The 25,633-nt window shown below is 44.5% G+C and overlaps 1 protein-coding gene across 7 annotated transcripts in view; it reads left to right on the top strand.

Annotated features, from left to right (window-relative positions):
* The first annotated feature begins 3,955 nt into the window (after positions 1-3,955).
* The window catches only part of SLC25A45 (solute carrier family 25 member 45), a 76,711-nt gene continuing 55,033 nt past the window's right edge, over positions 3,956-25,633 (top strand). For 2 of the 7 annotated variants that reach the window (XM_029612988.1, XM_029612987.1), the window contains exons 1-2: positions 3,956-4,134; positions 17,000-17,051. In XM_029612988.1, coding sequence (XP_029468848.1) covers positions 3,958-4,134; positions 17,000-17,051 — 229 coding nt within the window. In that variant the 5' untranslated portion in view covers positions 3,956-3,957. Of the gene's footprint in view, positions 4,135-4,658; positions 4,778-16,999; positions 17,052-25,633 lie in introns of those variants that run through there. The other 5 variants (XM_029612989.1, XM_029612990.1, XM_029612992.1 and 2 more) reach the window with 5 other exon arrangements.

The raw sequence follows: 25,633 nt of genomic DNA, 5'->3' as shown, positions 1-25,633 counted from the left end.
TGACCGAGGTGAGATATTTAACTAGCACGTAGGCACATAAAATACCTCATTTTATTTGTTGTGTTTTCTCAATTGGACATGCATTGGTGGTGAACTGCTGTCTTTTTATAATGTTAAGCGCCATGCCATTCTTTGACACTTATACCCAGGGATACAAGAACACTTAGATTTTGTAGAAAGTATAATTTTTTATTTAACAATATAAGTATTCTTGGGAGATGCTGGATGCCATTTCTCTGGCTAACAGATCACCAGCATCTCCTCGTATACATGAATTGACCCTTCTTTTACTAGGTTAGAAATTCTAGAAGTGCGTTACTACCCAGAGAATAATTTGCAATGGTTGTCATGTTAACAGCATGATAAGATTATCCCTAAACTACCCTGATTATTTCTCCAAGGTGGGGCCCATTTACCATCACTCTTTAGATAGTCTTTTGTTCTGTTAGAATCTTGTTGGACAGGGCAATTATCATATCTTAAGCTGTGTTTACAGATGCCTCTGGAAATGGTGACAGTATAGCCTGAAGTTTCCAACCTTTGGTTCCTGCTTTTGTGACCCTATAATTAGGCATCACAACGTGGTGCTAGCTTCAACTGCTGTCCAGGTGTCTTTAGAATTCCTGCAGGTCAGGCTCAGTAAGTCATTTGGAGTTCACATAGGCTAAGATAGCAGAGGATTCTGGGTCAGTTGCCTTCTCCATGTTGGTTTTCAGGCTCAGGCACACATATCAATAAGTAGGGCTATTGCGCCTGGTAGTAGAGGGAGTTTGTGTTGCTGTTATTGAGATAACACCAGAATATCTTTTTTGTATGGTGGGTTGTATGGGGAATATTCTAGTTCTTCTTTATACCCATTTCTGAGGGTCGTGGTGGGGTTAGCCCTGTGACTGTCATGTGTTCAGTGGGTCTCGCATGTGAGGACCATCTATCAGGTGTGTCCTGACAGAAAAAAGGTTGATAACCACTGACCTAGGCAATTGGACCTCCTTCTTCTAGCCCTCGAGGACCGGAACAGGAAATGTGTTGTGGGCCCGCATGGGCCGGAAGAAGGATGCCCAATCGTTGCAGCTGGAAGGAGTGGCCAGAAGAAAAGACTGAGAGGGTCAATTGCAGCATCGGCCAGCCACACGGTAGGAGAGAGGCAGGATCGGTTGGGCTGTGTGGCTGAAGAGAGGCAGCGATTGACTGAGCCACACAGAAGGAGATAGGCAGCGATTGGCCAGGCCACGCAGCAGGAGAGAGGAACCAATCAGCCAGGCTGCACGGCAGGAGAAAGGCAGGATTGGCTGGGTGTGCTGCAGAAAAGAGGCAGCATCTCTGCTGAACGAGGAAGACAGTGGAGGCCTCCTGATGCCATGGAAATCCAAGAAGAAAGCTGCTGCTGCTGCCGCCTACACCTAGGATGGAGAGTAAAAAATATATAGGCATGTGAGCATGTGTGAGTGCATGTGTATATGAGAATATATGGGGAGAGATAGCATGTGGGGGAAAAAAAAGAGTATGTGTTTGTGAGAGTGAGCATGTGAGGAAAAGCGAGTTTATGGGGTGAGAGCCTGTGGAGGAGAGAGAGCATTTGTGTTTGAGAGCGCATGAGGGGGAGAGAGAACACGTGTGTGTGTGTGTGTGAGAGAGAGCAGGTAGGGGAGAGAGCAAGTGTATGTGTATGTGAAAGCATATGGAGGAGACAGCATATGTGTGTGTGTGACAGACGTGGGGGAGAGAGTGAGTGTGTGTATGAATATGTTTGAGTAAGTGAGTATACCTGTGTTGGAGCATATGTATGTGAGAGAGAGGAGAAAGTCTTTGTATTGCAGCCACCGCTTTCTCACATTAATCCATGACAAGCTCAGACTGAAAATCAAAAGTTCCCAGCTATGGATTGTGGGATATTTTTATCCTTATTTTAATTATTGAGTAGTGTTTATGTGTTTGCTGTTTTGAAATATTTTATTGGTGTTTGGTAAAGCTTTCAAAATTTGCATGAGTCTTTAATTATTGGATATTCTATTCATCAGCTGTTTTGAAATTATTTTATTAGTATGATTTTACTATTATGATTAATGATTTATATATCTTGATTTTATTGATTGTTTCATGAGGAATGGTGAAATTTTTGTTTTTCCATTGTTGCACTGTACAGAGTCTGGCGTGTTACATTTTACAGTTCAGTTTTTGTCTGCATATTTCTATTTATACTTTATGTGGGTTTTATTCTGTATTTGGTGAGGGTTTATGTTCCGCATGCAAAGACTGAGATGAAGCATTATTTTAATATGTGGTATCTCTGTAGGAATCTGTAGTAGCTTGGCCTGTTCTGTTTCCTGATATGAGGTGTATTGATATTTTAGATTCTGGTGTAAAATTTGTGGTATTCTTTTTCATAGATAGGGTTGTTATTCTTTGAGTGTTGGCAGATAGTACTGTGTTGATACGGGAGGACCATGCCGAAACATATCACAACAGGTATGAATCCATATGAATTCCAAGATGCAAAGTTTTCTTGTTGGCATCACAACAGTGCATGAAATTATCACAACAACGTGTATATTGCACCCCCCTCCCAAGCAGGAAGTAGCTTCTTATACATTCCACATTCCTTATCTTTCACACATGCATTCTACACACTGCTGAGCAAGCATATCCGGCTGAAGGGCTACTGACCCCCTCCTCTCTAGTCTGGAACTTTCGTGAAACTTCTGTATTTGCAGGAGAGGCTGCCGGGACTTGCAGTTCTGGAAAGGAATTTGCGAATCTGCAGCAATACAGCCCTTCACATAATACATTCATTGTTCTAATCTAGGTTACAGACTTGGCAGGCTAGCAATGAAAGCTTATCAGACAATAAGAACAGCGAAAGCCAAAAATGAAAACGTGCTGACAGAGAGTTTCTCACTGTCCTACTATAAGTTTATTGCAGGCAATAGACCCTTTATGAAGCGGGGAATTCTGGTACATGAAGTCCTGCTGGTAGAAGTTTCAGGTTGTCCTCTGTCAGGGTGAAGTCTCCAGTCTCCACCCCCTACACTTATAAATGATTCATTTAAAATTGTGTATGGGGGGAGGGGGAGACAGCTAATACCCTTGCACCGGCCCTGACTGCTATTCTCTATCAAATACTTTCCAATTGTTGATGTTTCTGGCTTGATTTTAAGGCTCAGTGTCTCTTCTCATTCTTTGCCCTTGTCTCTATTCCTTTTCCTTGGTTTCTGCTTTTTTCTGCTGATCTCTCTCCTTTTCAGCAAAAGATATTTTCTTGTTATTCTATCCTCTTCTGCTTTTTTCCTCTTTTCTTACTCTTCTTAACTTCTCACCTTTCACCATTTTATCTCCTTTCTCTCTGGCATTCTATCCCGCATTCCTTTTTCTCCTTTCTCCTCCATTATTTTCCTGGATAACCCCCCTCCCCCCAATCCAGGGTCCTCTTCTCCATCTCCTGCCATCCTTGGTCCTCTCTCTCTTTCCATTATCATCCTCCTCCCCATATTCCACTTTTGCTCTCCAATCTGCTATCTCTTTTCCCTTGCTATCCTCCTCTTGCTCTCACCTCTCAGCCCACTCTTCTCCCCCTTGTAATTTCCCCTCTCATATACACATGCACACTCTCTTGCCCCCTCCTCTCACAGCCTTGTTCCACTCATTGTCTGAGTCAGTCTTTCTCGCTCTTTTCCTTTACACCTTTGATCAGTGAGGTAGCTCCTGACGCTGAAACAGCAGGAGGAACCTGCGTGGAAGGAACTTTCTAACAGAGTACAGCCCTTGTTTCCCCTCCTCTTGCTGTTGATTGGCCCATTCTGCTAGCTAGAACCAATCAGAGGCAAGGGAGGAGGGGAGTAGCTGCAAGCTAAGAGACTTCTCTCCCCCCCCCCCCCCCTCCCCATGGGCTCTTCCCTGCCTCGGCTGCCATCCTAGTGCCTGCCCTTTTCATCACACTCTAGCAAAAAAGACAGCCACACCATGGAGAAAAGGATGGATTTTAAGACCCCAGAGAACCCGAGTGCTCTTTTGGAGACCGGAGTTGTGTGTCCCGACCTGGAGTCATCGGGTCAAATTCTGATAGTTCCCGGGTACGATGAGCAGACAGCAAAGACTGAGAAGCTGCAGCGGCTGGCCAGGAGGTATGGCATAGAGAAGGTTAGGACAGGTTTCTCCCTCTCCCTCCCCCCCGCCCCCTAATCTTGAACACATGTATATACATATTAATTTATATATTTAATTACATAAGCACATAAGATTTGCCATACTGAATCACCCCATCAAGCCCAGTTTCCAACAGTGGCCAATCCAGGTCACGAATTCTTAGCAGGATCCCCAAAAGTCAATAGCTTCTATGGGTTTCCCCAAATTCACCATAAATAGTTTATGGACTTTTCCTCCAGGAACTTGTCCAAACCACTTTTAAACCCAGCTACACCAACGGCTTTCACCATAGGCATCAGAACAGGGGTGAGGATGGACCCCCCAAATTTTCCAAGCCCCCACCCCTGGCGGCTGTTGCCACTACTGCTGCCCCCTGCACCCCTCGCTCACCCTCCATACGCTGAACAAGTAGGAGGATTGCAGTCTTGCAGTGCCTCTGGCCACTTCCTCCTTGGCTGCTGGCTTTTGAATGGTGCTATCAGGTGCTGATAGCCAAGGAGAGCCTGCGATCTCCTTACAAACAAACGGGCGCGGGCAGATCCAAAGAAAACCATGGCAGCGCAGTGATGAAGAGCCCGCGGAGTCTCAACCCCCACCCCCCCGCGGGCTGAAGAAAACTCGCAGCAGTGCCAAAGAGGTGCGAGCAGGTCAGAAGAGGAGAAAATACTGAGGCAGGCAGTGCCTCCTCCCCTTCCCATCTCCTTCACTTATGCAGCTCCCTTGCTTACAGGCCGATACAGTAAGGACGTGTTAGAAAGAGTGCGGCAGTGGCGGGCGCACCCTCGTTTGCCGCACGCACAGTTCGGATCACATACCGCTCGATACAGTATTTAAATTAGACGCAAATGCAAGCCGCGTCCAAAGCGCGTCCATGAAGCGCAATCCATTTTACTGTATAGAGCGCTATACAGCGCCTATACAGTATCCTGGGTGCGCTGGTACCTGTCATTTCAAATGACAGGTACCAGGAAGTGGATGGTTCTCCTACGCTCGGGCATCGGGGATTGCCAGTCCTCTCTCCCCCCCTCCCGAAGCAAGGCGCAAGGCGAAAATCGACTCGACATGTTATTAAAGCAAATAGAAATTGTAACAAAAGTAAACTTACTGCATGCTTCCAGCAGCTCCAGTCCTCTCTCCCCTCCTCCCGAGGCGCGCATCGCGGCTTCCCTGCCTCCCGGGGGCAGCTGGCGGCGAAAGCGGCTTCCAGCAGCCCTGCCGGCGAAGGTGCATGAACGCACGTCCAATTTGGGCGCTCAAGGTCAGTGAAGGCGCATGATCGCATGCCGTGACCTCGGACGTCCATCCGGGCGCTCAGGTCACGGCATGCGCTCATGCGCCTTTGCTGCCTTGAGCGCCCAAATTGGATGTGCCGCGGGTGGAAAGGGATACGCGTCGATTTAAAGAAGCGGTAAGGATTGGTAAAAACGGATAGTGAATCGCGGGTTAGACTTACGCGGCCAAATTGTGGGTACAAAGCGGGTTAGAAACCGGGTAACCGCGGCCGCGCTTTGCTGTATCGGCCTGTTACTGAGAAGCTTGGAGAGGAAAGGAGAGCTGAAAAGGGAGGAGGAGGAGCGAGTGAGGGGGAAGGGGTTGAGGGGATGAAAGCGAGGGAGGAGGATGGGGTGAAAGGGGAGGGAAGGGAAAACAAATCGAGGAGGAATGGGTTAGAGGAAAGGGGTGAGTGGGAAGGGAAGGAAAGGAAAGGGAGGAGGAGTAGTTGAAAAGGGGGGGAATGAGAGAGGGTGGGTGAGTGAGAGGGAATGATCAGGAGCAGGGTTGACCCATGTTGCCAGAAGGAGCAGGAACAGCTTCAGCCTATACCTCAAGAGGAAAGAGGTTTAGTTCCTTCTGTTGTGTGGGCCGAAGGTGGAAACTGCGCAACTTGTGCCTTCTGGAGGAGCAGAAGAGTGTGTGTATGTGTGTGAGCATGTGAGAGTGTGAGTGTGTATGTACAAGACAATGAACACGTGTGTGGTAGTGTGTATATATGAGAGAGACTGAGGTCAAAGTTTGTGCACCCTCTCCTCCCCCAAATCATCCACCGACAATCTCAGGGTGACTGGAAATCAAAAGTTCGCAGGTATGGAAAGTGACAAATTTTTTATCCTTCAAAAAATTCCCCAAAATCCATTAAATAGTTCAAAAGAGCAGACAAATCAAATAACACCCAATAATTAACATGAATAAACATTTTTATACGTGTTTAAATTAAAAATGGCAGGTGGCACCTTATATAATCTATTTCTCGAGACATGAGCTTTCGAAGACAGAGTTCATTTCGTCAGATGAGGTGTTCTGATTGCATGTAGTTTTCTTTTTCCACATGGTCTGGTTTTGTAGCATCAAGCATTTAGTTGGTTTGGGAATGAATAATTATCTGACGAAGTGGACTCTGTCCTGAAAAGCTCATGCCTCAATAAATTGTTTAGTCTGTAAGGTGCCACCTGCCTCTTCTCATATTTGCTACACAGTCTAATGCCGCGATCCCGCTGAAGATTATATGAGTTTAATTATTGAATGTTCTGTTTGTTAGCTGTTTTGAAATATTTTTTTTCTCGGTATTTTTTTATTATTATGATTGATGTTTTATATTAATGTTGATGTTTGATAGTTTTTCATTGTGCACTGTGTACAGAATCTAGCTTGTTGCGGTTTCCAGTACAGTTTTTGTCTGCACCTTTCTATTTTTACTTTATGGTCTCTTTATTCTGTATTTGAGGGTCTATCCATGTTTTCCCTGTGTCAGATTGTGGAGAGGTATTCTGCTAGCATACAGTTTTTGTTTAGAGATCTATAGCAGCTTGGCTTATTCTGGTTTTGTCATTTTTCTCTTTTACCACTGCGTCTGGTTTTCTAGCATCAAGCATTTAATTGGTCTGGAAATGAATATTTATTTATTTTATTAATTTTAGCGTTTTATATACCGTCATTCCAAAATAAGATCACAACTCTAAGATTTATGCAGAGATTGTATTTAAGAGAGAATGACATTAAACGAAAAGTAAAAACAATTGGCAGTGGAAATGTGGGCGGAACATGGGGCAGAGTTGGGAGTGGAGTTTGGTTGCCCCTCCCAGACTTAAAGCCTTTCTGCTGCCCATGGCTTTCACCACATCCTCTGGCAACAAATTCCAGAAATTAATTATGCATTGTGTAAAAAACTGTGTTCTCCTATTTGTTTTAGTAGACCAGGTCTGATCTATATAAAACAGATCTGGCTACCCGAGGGGGTCTTTTCCTCCAGATGAAGTCAAAGATTTTCCGTTGAAGTTTCTTCAGTAGACCAGGTTCTCCTATTTGTTTTAAATGTACTACTTAGTGCCTTCATTGCATGTCCACTAGTCTTTGTACTTTCTCAAAGAGTAAACAACGATTTGCATTTGCCCATTCCAGTCCATGCATTATTTTATAGATCTCTTAGCGTATCTCCTCGCAGCGGTCTCTTCTGCAAGCTGAACACAGCCTTTCCTCATCTTTCTATCCCTTTTATCATTTTGGTTGCCCTTCCCTGTACCTTTTCTAATTCTGCCTCATCTTTTTTTTTAGATACGATGACTAGAATTGCACAACTATTCAAGATGTGCATCTATTACAAAACCTTGATGTTGATCTTTAATTTAATCCACAACCCCTCTGCCTTCTGGCTATGCACCTCTTTACGATTACACCAATCCCCGCTTCATCTACGTTCAGCTGATAAAAGTCTTCTTCAGGTCCCAACAATTAAAATAGCTAGGCTTGAACTTACAAGAAAGTGAGCCCTGTCAGTAGCAGGCCCATCTCTGTGGAATTCCATCCCTCCAACATTAAGACTTCTGACTAATCCCAAAGAATTTAGGAAACAAATTAAAAACCTACCTATGCTCTATTGCTTTCAGTACATTACACTCAAACTCTCACCTTTCTGTTATGTTTTTTATATATTTCTTTTAAATGTATACCCAGACTCTGTTGTAACTACTTTTTTTTGTGTACTTATTTTAATTATTTTAATTATGCATGTTTAATAATGCAAGGTCTTCCTACTACCACAATAAAACCCCTCCAGCTGCTTCAAAATGCGGCGGCAAGAATCCTGACGAACACTAATCGGAGAGAGCACATCTCCCCTATTTTAAAAGATCTTCATTGGCTCCCAGTAAACTTTAGGATTCTCCATAAATCACTTACAATTATTCACAAAAACATTCACCATCAGACGCCTCTCGATCTGATACACCCTCTCAAACTTCACTCTACAGCCAGACCCTTAAGGGAAGCCTACAAAGGATCCTTACACGTTCCTCCAGTCAAAGTGGTGCACCAATCAAACATCAGAGACCGGGCATTCTCAACAATAGGTCCCTCCATTTGGAACGCCATGCCCCCGGACCTCAGGCAGGAAACCTGTCTCCTAACATTTAAAAAGAAACTCAAGACATGGCTTTTCGGTCGAGCCTTTCCCTGTTCCTAATCCAATAGCTTGACTCAGAATTGTTCCCTTCTCCACTGTAATTAAACATGCGCTAAGACACAAATATGTTATATGAGATTGGCTCCTTGCCTCCCTCCCACAACCCCACCTGTATATAGTAAACTATCTCTGTTCTCCCCCCTTTATTTTCCTTCCCCAGTTTTTGCGCCCTTGTTATAATGTAACTTTATGCTTCATCAAATTCTGCCTCTTGTTAATTGGTTACGGTTAACCGCTTAGTTCGATGTAAACCGAGTTGATTTGATTTGTATCAAGAAAGTCGGTATATAAAAGCCTTAAATAAATAAATAAATAAATAAATGTTTATTATGCTTGGCAATTATTATGATCTTATGAAAAGTCGGAGATTAGACCTGAGGCACGAGGAGGTAAAGTGATTCACTCTAAGCTGACACAGATAGAGCTGGGGATTAGCACCAAGGCTTCCCTGAGTATAGCTAATAGCTGATGTTTTATGAGTTTCTCCAGAGCTGAGTCTGAGGGTGCAGGATAGCTCACCTCATCACTGCCATTCCGTATTCCCCCCCGTGCATTTCCAGAGCCTTTACTACAATATCTGAATCCCAGAAAGTTCCCAGCAACTGTGTCGCTCTGTGTGTGCACCTAAAAACCCTGCCCCTAAAACCAGGGGCGTAGGGTGACTGCTGAAGTTGGAGGTGCATCAGAAAATTTGCTGCTGCTATGTGACCAACTCTTTGAGCTGCCTCCCCAGCCTGACATCAAGTGAGGGCCAGGCTCAAAACGTCTCCTTTGACATGCTAAAGAGTTACTGCAAGACAGGGTTGATAATTTAATAATATTCTAAGTTTCCTTTGTTTGTTTCTTCTGCTAACACATGCAACATTGAGCCAGCCTGTGACGAGGATGTCAGTCTGGGGGAGGTGGAACAGAGCTTTACTTTATCAGTAACTGATGTTGGCAGTTAGGAACAGCTCATGGCAATCTGCTGCCCGAGGTGAGGGATGGGATAGGATGAGATGCCTACCCAACTGCCGCTGCCACCGCCCTTCTAAGCTACCTAAAAAGGATACACTCCCATTCCAAAACAACACTGCCAGCACTCAGTTACAACTCTACCTATGAAAAGGCAGCACTGCAAATATTACAACAGGCCCTAAAGCACCAGTACACCTCCTATTAGGAAAACAAACAAGCCAAGCTGCTTTAGATCCCTACACAGAAACGACATGTTAGCAGAATACTTAACCTCACTCACACACGCAGAACTCAGACAGGCTCTCACCAAATACAGAATAAAGTGACCATAAAGTATAAATGGAAAAGTGCAGACAAAAACTGAACTGGAAACCGCAACAAGTCAGACTCTGTATGTAATGCACCAATGGAAAAACACAAACATTAAGAAATATAAAGTATCATAATAGTGAAACCATACTAATAAAAAGAATTAATATTTCAAAATAGCTGATGAACAGATCATCATCCAATAAATAAAAATTAATTTTTTAAATTTCCCAAACACCAATAAAATATTTGGAAACATCATATAGATTAAATAACACCCAACAAATTAAAATCAATAAGAATAAAAAAAAAATCACTCTCTCTCCATACCTGGGAACTTTTGACTTCTGGTCACCCTGAGATTGCCATGGATTAGGGGGAGGGAGGTACACAGATTTTCTCCGCGCACAGACACGCATGTATACACTGGCTCCCTCCCTACCTCTCTCAGGCACACACACTCACTTGCTCCCTCTCTTTCGGATGCACACATTGGGGCCGATGTAATAAGGTGCGCTGAGGCTGCCGCGGGTTCCTGGGCGCCTATACGCGCATTTTCCCACGCAAAGCCCTACACGGGGATGTAATAAGGGTTTTGCGAGTGGGCAAAAAGTGTCTATGAACCTGCTTACAGACCCCTGCTTTTTCCTGCGTGAATGCATGCTAAGGGCATGCAAAGGAGGCGATTGCCTAATCATAGGCCATGCAGGGAGCTGCGCTAATGCTAGTGTGGTTTTTTTTTTAATGTGGGCATTTTACTGCTATGGTTGGGGCATGAGTCAAGTGTCAGTGCTATCTCGGGGGGGGGGGGGGGAGGGGCTGCATTTTATTCCAATGCTTGCATGGGTGTGGTGTGGTCGTGTGTCCGTGCAGTTCTGGTGTGATTTCAATGATGGAAATTTCTGATGGTGTCCAGCTGTTCCCGATGTCGTGGTATATCCTGCAGGTTCGCCAAAGGATGACAGCAGCGGAAGATTTGGCAGATGACAGAGGTCGTGGCAGGAGAGAGAGAGGATAAGGTGTTAGGAGAAACCCGCTTATCTGGGCACCCAACCACCCTGAATTGCGCCCGACTCTGCGCCTCTCTCAGTGCTCGAGCAGCCAGCTTAGCTAGGCACCTTTCTGGGTGCCCGAGCGTCCAGAAAGCACCTAGCTGAGCGCCTATCTCGGTGCTTGATGGCCAGATTCGTGGCCAGGAAGAGCGCCTATCTCGGCACCCGAGCAGCAAGATTTGTGATTGGCTAGGCACCTGTCTCAGCGCCCAAGCATCCTGATTCATGCTCAGCTGAGCACCTATCTCGCTGCCATGCCAGTGTGAATTGTCACCCATGAAAATATCTGCCATTTTTTCAGCAGCACAGAGTTATCTGAAATATTAAAAATACATTCCAGGGTCATACGTTCACTGACTAGGGAGACCCATTCGCTCGCTCGCTCGCTTTTAGGTGTGGATTATCGGCGCGGCTTTTCAGCGCGGCTGCAGCCGCTTATTACATAGGGCCTTACCGTGTTTAGGTACACGCATTTGTTCTTGACTGTGCGGATTTCTGCACTCAAATCATTTTTCATAATTTTTTTTTTTTTTTACCTCCCGCGGGGGTGCCAGCTTTAGCCGCACACGGCGATCAAACCCCGCGCTCATAACTAACACCTCCTTTGCCGCGGGTCTTATTACATCAGCCCTATTGGATCCCTCTCTCTAAGACATACACAGACACACACGGGCTCCCCCCTTCTTTCACAGGCACACACACAGGCTTCCTCTTTCTCAGGCAGGCACGCATGTGCGCACACACATATGCTGGGCTCCCTCTCTCAGGCAGGCATACGCATGCTAGCTTCCGCTGTCTCAAGCACACACACACACACACACACACACACACACACACACCCTTACACGGGCTCCCTCTTTTTCTCGCATACACACACACCTCCCTGCACGCAGGCTTTCTCTCTATCACACACCCCTTCACACAGGCTCCGTCTCTCACACACAAACATTCACCCTCACAAAATCCCTCTCTCACCCACATCCTCACTCAAGCTCCAAATCACAGACACACACACACAGGGCATCCATCATCTTCAGCCGCGAGCGGCATGGGCCCCGTTTATGGCCCACTGGGGCCTCCCTTGACTTTGGCAGCAAGCAGGATGGGCTCCACTTGTGGCCCGTCCTGCATCTCCAAATGCTGCGCAGTAGGGGAATTCTGTGCAAATTCTGCATTCCGCAATAGTGCAGAATCCTCCCAGGAGCAAAGTTGGTGGTGCACGACATATCCCTTTCTAAAGTTGATGGTGCCTGTGTACCACTGTGCACTATGGACGATGTGCCCCTTCCTAAAACTTTATTAGCGCCAGCTCAACAAAAGACAGATAAAACAAATAGAACACGGTGCACCCCACTAGTTCCCAGCTCTCCATCTCGCTCCCTCTTCTTTGGAACAGAGATTCCCCTTTAGCTCTTCCTTTACACTCTGTGAGCGCAGGTTTCCCAAGCAACCTACTCTGCTGTTGATGTTATTCTCTTCCGGTTGATTTGGGATCTTTGCCAAGCACCCCTCCTAAACCTTAAAATTTCTAGCACAACCCAATGCCCCCTTCCAGTTGCAGTCTAAGGGGTTTAGGCAGGGTCTCCAGGGACCAGAGATGCCAGTTTGGGGTAGGGGGAGCGTGGCTTCACTTTCACGGTTGGTGTTTCCATTAGGCAAACTAGGTAAACACCGAGAGTGGCAAACTCCCACTAGGGGGGTGCAGTCCCAGTGCCAAAGAAGGGAGTAATGTGCTGGAGGGAACCCTGTGCTGGGGCTGCCATGAGTAGGTAAGTCGGGGGATAGGTGCATGACTGAACGTTCACCTAGGGTGCTAAATACTCTCGCACCTGCCTTGCTCACGTTCCAGCAGCTGAACTGGAAAGGAAGTGTAAGAGCGGCTCAGGTAGATAGGGGGAGGAAGGAATGTCTTCTGAAGCAGCCCATTTAAATCTGCAGATTTCTGAAAAAGGGTCGCCGTGCCTTTGGGTGGAAGGAGTCCTAGAATCTCCACCAAAGCACATGCACCCTCAGCGCATGCTCTCCCACCATCCTCTCCCTCCTGGACGAAGCTGTTGGAGGCAAACATGCACAAGACTCAGAGGTCCATATTCAGTAGGCTGGCGAGCTTCAAGTAATATGGTTAAAAGTTAACTGAGTAACTTTAGCTGGTATATTCAGCAGGACAAGTCTCCCACTGAATATACCTGCATAAAAGTTATCCCAGTAGCTTTGCCATGGCTCTGACTGGTTTACTGACTATTAGGGGGGAAAAGCCTGCAGGCCTGCGGTGGCTTTATATCCTCCTCCTCACCCTATGAAATATAAAAATTGTAGTGGGATCAGAGCAGTCCAATATTGCCCACCCCCTACCAATTAAGGGAGCAAATGGCTACTTCCCCCTCCCCCTGAAACCCGCAGAGTTGGCCTGGCAGGGCAGCCGAGCGACAGGCTCCTACCTTCCCCCTCTGGGCCTCCCCTGCTGACTGCTTTCCTGGCATATAGAGAAGATAAGGAGCCGGCCCACTTCCCACTGAGCTTACAGACCAACACTGCAGGTTTGAGGGGAGAGGAAGGGGTGGCGGTTTCCTCTTTTACTTTTTGGAAAGGAGGAGAAATGGTTCTGGCCTGCTAAAATTATCTTTTGATTGGAGTTGTGGGAGGGGGACCAATATGGCCTGGCTACAAGTCCCACTGTCGCTCCTCGTGACCTTGGGCAAGTCACTTTACCCTCCATTGCCTCAGGTACAAACTTACAGGCCGATACAGTAAGGACGCGTAAGAAAGAGTGCGGCGGAGGATCCAAGATGGCTGCACACAGGAGGATCCAAGATGGCTGCACACAGCGTGTAGGAGCCGAGACAGGTCCTGCTTTCTCGAGATTTTTTTCCTACAATTGATTTCTCATGCCTCCGAAAAGGAAGGGGAAGACAAGGGTATATCCCTCAACACCCCCACCATCTTCGGTTATGCAGCAGGAAATAATTCGGTTCCTTACTTCGCAAGCTTCAATTGAACCAGCGGTCAAGGAACCCTTGGAGCATGGAACTGAGGGAGAAGTTCCGGCCCCGGAAGAGACAACGCTGAGCACAGAACTTAGGCCAGTCCCTCAACAATGCTCCGGGCTGATGTTTCTACACGGCGCGAAAAAAGAGGAACTCCCTCCCGGTTTGTTGGCAGAGAAGTCACCTGAGTCTCTGGCTCCTCGGGTTGCCGCTGAGCAAGAGTCTGTATCTGGAGTGCTGAATGACGCGGAGACATCTAATGCCACAGCAGCAGCAGGGCCAGTAGGGGTAAGTCCAATGGGTAATCGCCTGCAGTTACTGACTGTGACAAACCCCGAAGTTGTGCCCCTAAGGATTCCTGAACGCCCGGAGGTTGTTACAATGGTGGCTCTATGGGACTTGATGGTGGGGGTAGCGACAACTTTGAACAATTTAAACTCCAAGGTTGATTATCTCGCTTCACAAAACAGTCTGAATTCAAATGAAATTCAACAGAAAGTCGATGTACTAACCAAACAGGTTTCGGATTTACAACAAAAAGAGCATGAAAATGTTGCTTTTAAGGCTGCAGTTGCGAAAGATAGACAATATCTCACTAGAAGAGTGGAAGCACTTGAAAACTCTAATAGATGCCTTAATATAAGAGTCTTAAATTTTCCACGTATATTGAGAGAAATCCCATTTGTTTCCTTTAAAAGGTTTTTGCAAGAAGTCCTAGGATTTGAAGAAGGCAGTTTACCTGAAATTAACAAATGTTATTTTTTACCTAAAACATCTGTAAATCCTAATAGGTTAAACTTGCAAGAAAACCTAACAGAAATTTTAGAGAGTTCAGATTTAGAGTTAGATAGAGCCACCCTTCTAGTCTCTTTGTTAACTTCTGCAGATATGCAAAGTATTATGAGAGTGTACTTTAGGAAATTTCCAATTACCTTTATGAATGCAAACATAAAGATTTTTCCTGACCTCTCACCAATAACACAAGAGCGGCGTAGGAAATTTTTGGCTCTACGCCCTGAGATAGTTACCCTTGGTTACAATTTCACGTTATAATTTCCATGTAAGTGTGTGTTGAAGAGGGGGGCAGAAATGAATGTTTTCTTTACTGTTGAGCAAGTGAGAGAATTTCTTCAAACTAAATCCCCCATTACATCATCCCCCATAACTTAGAGATATTTGGAAGCTTAGATGTGCAGTTATTTTTATTACTTATTTTCATTGGATTACTCCCTTTATATCGGATCCTCAAATACTTGGTTATAACTATATTGATTTAGGGATAATTGGAGATCATATGTTAAATTCCTGTATCTTTTTCTTTTGGACAGAATTATGATTCTTATGTATTGCTCAGGAAATTGATGTTTAGATCTCCCTGTTTATCATATTTGCAAATTAAGATTTGTAAAAACTTAAAATTGATAAATAAAAAAAAAAAAAAGAAAGAGTGCGGCAGTGCCGGGCGCACCCTCGTATGCCGCGCGCACAGTTTGGATCACATACCGCTCGATACAGTATTCAAATGAGACGCAAATGCAAGCAGGGTCCAAAGCGGGTCCATGAAGTGGTAGGCGTGCGCAATCCATTTTACTGTATAAAGTGGTATACAGCGCCTATACAGTATCCTGGGTGCGCTGGTACCTGACATTTCAAATGTCATTCCACCAGGAAAGTGGATGGTTCTCCTACAGACCCCGCTGCCTTGAGCGCCCGGTGCCAGCAAGCCCCAGCAGCCGGTGATCGGCGGCAGGGAGCGCAACAAAGCACCTGTGCGCGCAGCTCTGATTTTCCGCCTCCTTCGGACGGACAAGAGAGAGACAATTTCACGGGCAAACTTTCCCCCAGCCCCCGCTCACCTGCCCTGGCTGCGGATACACAAGCCCCCAGCAGCAGCAGCAGAAGGGCATCCATGGGTGCCGGTTTCCTGTGCGGGCGCGCCGACAGCTCCGGAGCAGCCCCAGTCCTCTCTCCCCTCCTCCCGAGGTGAGCACCGCGGCTCCCCTGCCTCCAGGAGGAAGCCGGCGGCAAGAGCAGCTTCAGCAGCCCGGAGCGGATCGGGCGCTCCCCATGCGAGGTGGCTCCCAGCAGCCCCCGCCGGCGAAGGTGCATGAACGCACGCCTGTACGCCCAATTTGGGCACTCAAGGCAGCGAAGGTGCATTTAAATATTGACCCCAGCATATTTAGTGAAGCAGCCCCCACCTATTTGGGATTTTTATTTGTACTATCCCATGGATAACAGGTATGATCAAGCAGGATATGAAGTTTTAATAAATTAAATGAAATAAGTGATTCCCCCCCTGTGTGTGAGCCGGGAAGGGGGCATCACTTTATTTCTCCGTGCCTCACTTCTAATCCCCAGCTCTGTCACTGACTCTGGATTTTTGAGGGTGAATCATTTTATCCCCTTGATGAGGGGCAGTGGAGATTGCAGCATTCTCTGTCTTCTAGACACAGCGATCTTTCTGGGAAAGCCAAGTTCCTTTTCATCCAGACCAGTGGGTTGTGTGCACCAAGCAGCAGATGGAGACAGAGGTTAACAGGCTTGCTGATGTCACTCCATATATACCTCTGCACTGACATCAGCTCGCCAACATTTTCTGTCTTCAGTAGATGGTAGGCAATAATTCCTGAGTGGCAGACGTGAGCCTGTTAGGCCAGGATGAATTCAGCTCGGACTCCTGAGGTGAAAGACTAGTTTCTCCTTCTCTAAGTTGAGCGAAAGTCCCTTAGTGTGGCATAGGAGTCAGAAGGGATCCAGCAGGATAAGGTATCTGGGGCTCTAAAAGTGACAGCCTTGACTCTCTCCCTCTGTTGAGCTGGTGACGCCCAGGGGACTTCAGGGTAGGGGCTGAGTTTGGATCTTCCTTTGTTTTTTCCCTCCCTTTCCTCTCTCATTCCTCTTCCTCTCCCTCTTAGCCCTGTGAAGATTGTAAGGGGCACAGTTTGTAGCATTCTCTGTCTTTTATAAATACACAGCAGTGTTTCTGGGAAAGACAGGATGCTGAGGGAGGAGGCGTGTGGACTGGATAGTTCATAGGGGTAAGAGATAGTTAAGGATTACCTGCTTAATGACTCAAGCCTTTCCCTTTTTCTTCACAGTCACCGTCAAGGAACATGCCTGTTGTGGAGTTTGTTGCAGGATGGATTTCAGGTAAAAGAAAAGTTTTAGATTTTCAATCAGATTAGTTTGAGGTTACACTGATTTTAATTTTATTTAAAAAAGTATTTATAAAGCGCATAATCCAGTGTACTTGGCAGGTTACAACCAATACATACAAAATAAAATAACATATATGGATAACAAAACATTACAAAAAGCATTGTCGAAACCTCAAAATATGTCCAGCAAATCTTAATAAAGTAAAAAATACTTGGAGAGTTGTTATACAGTAAGGGGCAGATTTGAAAATCTACGCGCGCAGGGTACATTTGTGCGCGCTATGATTGAGAAGTCCAGAAGGTCTCAGAGAAATTGTTGAGACGCGTTGACAGGCCTGCCGATGCGGTACATAAAAGTATAAAAACTGAAAAATAAAAAACACATCTAGTTTTTGGCATAATATTAACATTTTTTTTTAATTTCGATTTCCTTTTGAGAATAGGAGAACCATAAGAAAGAAAGAAATGGACAATAACATTCCTACTACAGAATGTTTCTACATAATTAGTAACTTATTTTAACCCTTTTTACATGTTACATGTCAGCAATTTGTATGCCTTATCATAACACAATAAAACTTATAACTCCATTTAGTCTCTTCTTCTGTCATTTTTTACCCAAATCCCAACCCTCCCCCCCCCCCCCCCCCCCAAACTGCAAATACAAAGAAACCAAGCCTCTCAAGAACCTGTTGAATAGGTTTCCTTAAAAAGGGGGAAAGTAACCATCAATAGTTTGTTTGCGTGTTTCTCCAGTTCAGGTAAGAGGACCGTTATTTTGAAATGCTGCTACCCTTTTATGTTTGTATGCAGTTATTTTGCACAATCGATAGAGTTCTTCCATACGGGCTAAAGCGGGCACTCTGCATGCTCTCCATTTTCTGGCCATTTCACTCCTAGCTGCGGTAGAAATACATTTTATTAGTTTCTGTTGATACTTGGTTTCCTTTGACATATGGTTCATTTAACAGCGCTGTTTTGGCAGTTAATATAATCTCACTTTTGATAATAATACTCAGCCAGTTAGAGATATCCAGCCAGAATTTTTTTTAACCAAGGAATAGTTCTACCACAACTGGTAAAATGTGTCACATTCACCACAGCCCTTCCAGCATTTATCTGGTACACTAGGGTACATTTGTTGGAGTTTTGATGGAGTGTAATGCCATTTGAGTTTAAGACCACTTCAATTAGGGTGGTAGATATCAGGTCTTTACTAATTGAGCAGTAGGTGCTAGCCCAGAAGTCTTCCTCTTGTTCCTCCTCCAAATCTGCCTCCCTGGCCCATACAAAGACTGTTTTTTGTTTAATAAATTATGGACATTATTTTCTGTGTTTTATCCGCTGATTTACGAGTACACCTCAAACATGGTAATATTTTTAGTAAGGTCCTGTTGTCTCAATGGGGGTCTGTAAAAGTGCTGAAGTTGCAAATAGTGAAAGTATTCAGAAGGGGGTAAATTGGATCTAGTTTGTAAGATGCTGAATTCTAACATGCCACAGGATTCCCAGACCTGAGCGCAGCTATGAATACCCTTCTTTAGCCAATCCATCCATGAAATCCATATGGTGGTAAAGGCGGGTATTAATTGACCAGGATTTAGGGCCTATAATAGTAAGCTTCCACCTGTTCTATGTTTGCAATGCATGTAAAAGAGGTTCGGGAAAAGATTGAATAAGTGGCCAGGTCTTTTTGGGTTGCCGCGGTAAAGCCTGTAAGGGCATACGGTCAATAAATGCTTGTTCAAAGATCGCCCGTGGTTTATGCGGTGTAGTCTTGTGCCAGTCAATAATAGCTCTTAATTGAGCAGCTGCATGATACCACAAAAGACTAGGTACTGCATTTTGGGTTGGAATACAGTTCTTTGGGCTATTCTAGGATGTTTTCCTTTCCAGATAAATTTCATTAGTCTACGTTGCCATTTTTCAGCATCTCTGAAGGGATATTATAAGGGATTGTTTGAAAAAGATAGCTAAGCCTGGGGAGAATATTCATTTTTAGTGTTGCAATACGCCCTAGCCATGATATATGGTAGCGGTCCACTCTTCAAGATCCTGGTAAATACATGCAATTAAAGGTGGGTAATTAAGTTGGAATATATCCTTCGTAGCGCCAATATAGATACCTAAGTATTTAATTTTTTCTTTGGCCCATTTAAATTGGAATCTTTGTTTAAGATCCTTTACCTGGCTAGCTGAGAGTGTTATATTGAGAATCTCAGATTTATCCCAATTTATTGAGAACCCAGATACAGTGCCAAATTGCGCAATGTCCTTGACAATCTCCGGTAGAGAGATCATGGGATTCGTGATTGTAAATATAACGTCATCTGCAAACATTGATAATTTTGATGAAAACTCACCTACTTGTATTCGGCTAATCATGGAGTTTTCATAAATCTTTTGAGCTAAGGGCTCTATAAATAGGGCGAATAGAAACGGGGATAAAGGGCATCCCTGACGCATACCGTTCTATAGCCAAGCTGCTATAGAACCTTTATACAAGCCATAGGGGAGTCGTATAGCTTGTTTAGCCATTTAAGAAAGAAAGGGACAAACTTCATTTTTTGAAGTTCTTTAAATAAATAAGGCCAGTGAACCAAATCAAAGGCCAGCATTCATGGCCATTAGTAAAAAGGGGAGTTTTTGCTGTTTCACCCACCATATAGAGTCCAGGAATTTTACGGATTTTGTCTGAGGCCATTCGTCCAGGGATGAATCCAGCTTGATCTGGGTTTATAATGTGTGCTATAAAGCTATTAAGCTAATTCGCTAGGATTCTAGCTAATAATTTTAAATCTGTATTAAGGAGGGATATGGGTTGATCAGGGCCGGTGCAAGGGTATTTGGCACCCTAGGCAAACCTTACAGTCTGGCGCCCCCTCTCCTTACACAATTTTAAATTATGCATTTATAACATATTTTACATGAACAATGACATTCTGAGGTAAAATTAATATACAAGTTGTTGTGATAATTTCATGCACTGTTGTGATGCCAACAAGAAACCTTTGCATCTTGGAATTCATCTGGCATCATACCTCTTGTGTTATGTTTTGGCATGGTCCTCCTGTATCAACACAGTACTATCTGCCAACACTCAACGAATAACAACCCTACCTATGAAAAAGAATAGCAAAAATATTACACCAGAATCTAAAATACCAATACACCTCCTATCAGGAAAACAGAACAGGCTAAGCTACTACAGATCCCTACAGAGAAACCACATGCTAAAAGAATGCTTCATCTCAGTCTTTGCATGCAGAACACAAACCCTCACCAAATACAGAATAAAGCCACATAAAGTATAAATAGAAATGTGCAGACAAAAACTGAACTGTAAAACGCATCACGCCAGACTCTATACAGTGTAACAATGGAAAAACAAAAATGTCACCATTCCTCGTGAAACAAATCAATAAAATAAAGATATATAAATCATTAATCATAATTATAAAATCATACAAATAAAATAATTTCAAAACAGCTGATGAATAGAATATCCAATAATTAAAGACTCATGCAAATTTTGAAAGCTTTACAAAACACCAATAAAATATTTCAAACAGCAGACACATCACATACTACCTAATAATTAAAATGATAGTCAATCAAGAAAAATGAACTTAAAAAGCCACCTTTACTTATCCTCTCCAGCAGTTCTCCTACTCCTTTCCCTTGCAGGCCATACCAGAAGCAGCAGTAGCTGCTGAAGCTGTCCTCACAGACCTCTTCCTTAGGGACCACAACCAGTCTCTTCTCTCTCTCACACACATACCAGTCACACCCTCAGGACCAGTTTCTGTCTCTCACACACCAATCTCTCTCCAATCAGTCTCTCTCTCTCTCTCACACATACAAACACACCAGTCATCTCCCTGATCAGCCGTTCTCACACATACACACGTCACCTCTCTGGCCAGTCTCTCTCAATCACACATGCTCTTGCTCTCTCTTACTTACATACAGGCTTTTAATCACACACATGCTCTATTTCACTTACACACAAGCTCTCAAACACACACATGTTCTATCTCACTTACAAACAGGCTCAATCACACACATGCCCTCTCTCACAGCCACAAGCCAGCCAAAAACATGCTCCATCTCTCTTGAGCACAGGGCCGGCAGAACCACTAGGCGAGCTAGGCCGGTGCCTAGGGCGCCGAGACTTAGGGGGTGCCGCGGCAGGCAGCAGAATTTTGGATGGGCAAAAAGTGCCCTTTCAAATTTCTGCCAGCCTTCGCTTCGCATAGGTGGAGACCAAGCGTCGAGATTTAGGGGGCGCTGCAGCAGGCCGCCAGTTCCCGACTCGCCCTGCCTCCCCCCGAGTGTCACCCTCCCAACACCCCCCTAGAGGCCCAGCGGAGGTCCCGCCGCTACTAAGCAAAATGGCGTCGGTTACCTTCAGCCCCTATCATATGACAGGGGTCAACCAATGGCACCGGTAGCCCCTGTCACATGGTAGGGGCTGAAGGCCACCGGCGCCATTTTGCTTAGTGGCAGCCGAGGCCCCAGGAGTGGCAGATCGCTCCCGGGACCTCCTCTGGACCACTAGGGGGGGGTGTTGGGAGAGTGGCACTGGCAGGGAGGCAGGGCGAGTCGGGAGCTGGCTGTCTGCCTGCCACGGCACCCCCTAAGTCTCGGCGCCGATCTTCTTTCTGTGAGTGTGTGTGTATGTGAGAAAGGAATCTGCCAGTTTAAAAAAATGAAATATGATAATACATATAGCTGAACTTTTGAAAAGTTGGATGAAAGATAAAATTACATTTTAAGCATCCCTCTTCTGGAAAATAAAATTTAACATAAAGTGGGTAGAGACATACTAAAGCAAAAAAAATTAAAGTTTTTAAAATGTTCATTTCAGCAATATCACAAATTTAAGATACTGATGCCAGGTGGGGTTTGGGTTTTTTTTTTTTTTTTTAAGCATAATTTAAGCATGAAGACTAGAATAGAATCTGAAATGGTTTTGCTTTTTTTTTTTTTTAAGCCTTTAGAAAATGTATATTTTTAAATGACTAAGACTGGAATCTTCCCATTTAAAAGGGAAGCCGACTAAGGATGTCTTTCTGTTCCATATCTCCCACATGAATGATCATACGACTGATAGTTTGAAGAAAGACACTTGCTTGATTGCCTGGAAGCGTAAAACAAGAGAAGCTGTACTGTGTGGGTGGCTGTCCCTTGGGAGGACAGAACCTGAAGGAAGGGTGTCATTTCGCCTTTTGATAGGAATGTGGTTTTCTTATTTAACGGTTGGAAGCATCACTTTCACTTTTAGTAAAAGTGAAAAATGCTGCAAGTCTGAAAGCAAGGTGCTTCTGTGAGAGTGTAATATGTATGTGAGACAGGGAGGGTGCTTCTGTATGTGTGTGTGGTGTATCTGAAAGCAAGGTGCTTCTGTGAGAGTGTAATATGTATGTGAGACAGGGAGGGTGCTTCTGTATGTGTGTGTGGTGTATACGTGAGGCAGGAAGTGTGCTTGTGTGTGTCAATGTGTGTGCGCAAGAGAGATGGAGCATGTTTTTGGCTGGCTTGTGGCTGTGAGAGAGGGCATGTGTGTGATTGAGCCTGTTTGTAAGTAAGATAGAACATGTGTGTGTTTGAGAGCTTGTGTGTAAGTGAAATAGAGCATGTGTGTGATTGAAAGCCTGTATGTAAGTAAGAGAGAGCGAGAGCATGTGTGATTGAGAGAGACTGGCCAGAGAGGTGACGTGTGTATGTGTGATCAGGGAGATGACTGGTGTGTTTGTGTGTGTGTGAGAGAGAGAGACTGGTTGGGGAGAGATTGGTGTGTGAGAGACAGAAACTTGTCCTGAGGGTGTGACTAGTATGTGTGTGAGAGAGAGAAGAGACTGGTTGTGGTCCCTAAGGAAGAGGTCTGTGAGGACAGCTTCAGTAGCTACTGCTGCTTCTGGTATGGCCTGCAAGGGAAAGGAGTAGGAGAACTGCTGGAGAGGGTAAGTAAAGGTGGCTTTTTAAGTTCATTTTTCTTGATTGACTATCATTTTAATTATTAGGTAGTATGTGATGTGTCTGCTGTTTGAAATATTTTATTGGTGTTTTGTAAAGCTTTCAAAATTTGCATGAGTCTTTAATTATTGGATATTCTATTCATCAGCTGTTTTGAAATTATTTTATTTGTATGATTTTATAATTATGATTAATGATTTATATATCTTTATTTTATTGATTTGTTTCACGAGGAATGGTGACATTTTTGTTTTTCCATTGTTACACTGTATAGAGTCTGGCGTGATGCGGTTTACAGTTCAGTTTTTGTCTGCATGTTTCTATTTATACTTTATGTGGCTTTATTCTGTATTTGGTGAGGGTTTGTGTTCTGCATGCAAAGACTGAGATGAAGCATTCTTTTAGCATGTGGTTTCTCTGTAGGGATCTGTAGTAGCTTAGCCTGTTCTGTTTTCCTGATAGGAGGTGTATTGGTATTTTAGATTCTGGTGTAATATTTTTGCTATTCTTTTTCATAGGTAGGGTTGTTATTCGTTGAGTGTTGGCAGATAGTACTGTGTTGATACGGGAAGACCATGCCAAAACATCATAATAGGTATGATGCCATATGAATTCCAAGATGCAAAGGTTTCTTGTTGGCATCACAACAGTGCATGAAATTATCACAACAACTTGTATATTAATTTTACCTCAGAATGTCATTGTTCATGTAAAATATGTTATAAATGCATAATTTAAAATTGTGTATGGGGAGGGGGCGCCAGACTGTAAGGTTTGCCTAGGGTGCCAAATACTCTTGCACCGGCCTTGCTCCCAACCTAGGTCCTGTTGTTTGGGTTCAGGCTGTCTCCCCCTGTTACCAACAGCACCTGGTTAGGTGTTTGTTGGTCCCCTTTTGTGTTGGGGAGCAGCATGTAGTTAGGTATTCACCCGTGTGTGAGGACAACCATCCTGCTTGTCCTCGGACAAAGCAGAGTTGCTTACATGTAACAGGTGTTCTCCGAGGACAGCAGGATGTTAGTCCTCACGAAACCTCCTGCCACCCCGCAGAGTTGGGTTTCTCCTGTTATTTTATTTTAATCATAATTGTATGTTACGAGACTGAAGATGGACCCCACAAGGACGTGTAAGTTTTCTCGGGGCTCCATCCGATGATATCACCCATGTGTGATGACTAACATCCTGCTGTTCTCAGAGAACATCTGTTACAGGTAAACAACTTTCTTCACTGCGTAATCATGGAAGAATCCTCAGCAAGCTAACTCTTCTGAATACAGTTTTTACCCAGCAAAAGTATTTTGCACACCCATAGTCTAAGAAATAGATTGCCAAATACAGTATCCTTGAAATGATCAAAGAGAATTGTTTTAGCATTAATTGGTAGAGTTACACCTGTTATGAAAATATATTGTCTAATAGATTGCCAATAAGTCTTAATGTGCAAGGATTCCCAAAATTGAAGTCCCAGTGTCCCTATGGCAGCATGGCATTTAACACATTGATCTGTATCGGTAATTTTCATGACAAACGCTCTATGCTGAGGGATATATCATCTCATTAAGAACTTGTATTGCAGTTCACAAAGAGAAACAGTACATGTAAGGAATGTTATTATTTTAAACAATTTCATGTATTGATTTTCAGTAAATACAACCCCTGGTTCTTTATCCCAGAGCCTCAAAATTGAGGTTTTCTCAGCATTCAGACAGGCTAATGCACCTCTATCAGCAGATGGAGACAGAGCAAAGCTGGCGTCACTATATATATATATCCCTGTACTGACATCAGCCCACCAGTATTCTTAGTCTCCAGCAGATGGTGGAGGTGAATCTCCATACTGAGGATTGCTTGTTTAAAAAAAAAAAAAGAGAGAGCGAGAGAGAGAGGAGAAGGAGTTTTATCATGCATCTCTTCTCCTAAGGTGTTACCTTGTGGTCCTTCCCTCAAGACGAGTTCCTCAGTCTGGTAGCCAGTTTTCCGGTATGGACTTAGCTGCCTGGAGAGAATCAGCTGAGAGGCTAATGGGTGCAGGAACAGAGCACGGGATTTCCCTATTCCTCAGCTCTTTTGCATAAATAAAGGTGTGGTCAGAGGCCCTCGTCAATAGCCTACTGTCAAAGACACCGGACAAGAACCCCCAGTATACTCCTCTTTCTACTAAAATATGTGTATTTTAATCTCTCAAGGTCATCCCTTCCTCAGGGGAGGGTGAATAAGAAGTAAGGAGAGAGCCTAGCTATTTGCATAATTTTTCGTGTGGCCCCTGTATTCTGGGTAGGAATACCAAAGTTACCCTCTAAGTGGTGCAGAAGGAAGACAGGACTTTTCTAAGAACCACGGTCCTGAAGGACAAATCATCCTTCACTTCATGCTTAGCAAATGAATGTAGGAACGACCAGGTGGCAGCTCTGCAGATTTCTGTCATGATAGGCTGGGCTGGACTTGGGGTGCACCATCTGAGGAGTGTCATGAGATGGCAGGTTAGGACAAGGGCTGGCCTAGCTAGCCCCCTCCCCCACAGGTTGAGCCCTTGGAATCTGGGGGTCAGTAGGACTTGATTGCGGTGGCAGTACATCATGGCGAGTGCAGGTAAGT

Source organism: Rhinatrema bivittatum, chromosome 8 (assembly GCF_901001135.1).
Source record: "Rhinatrema bivittatum chromosome 8, aRhiBiv1.1, whole genome shotgun sequence".
Lineage (NCBI taxonomy): Eukaryota > Metazoa > Chordata > Amphibia > Gymnophiona > Rhinatrematidae > Rhinatrema > Rhinatrema bivittatum.
This window is presented reverse-complemented; position numbering and strand designations above follow the sequence as displayed.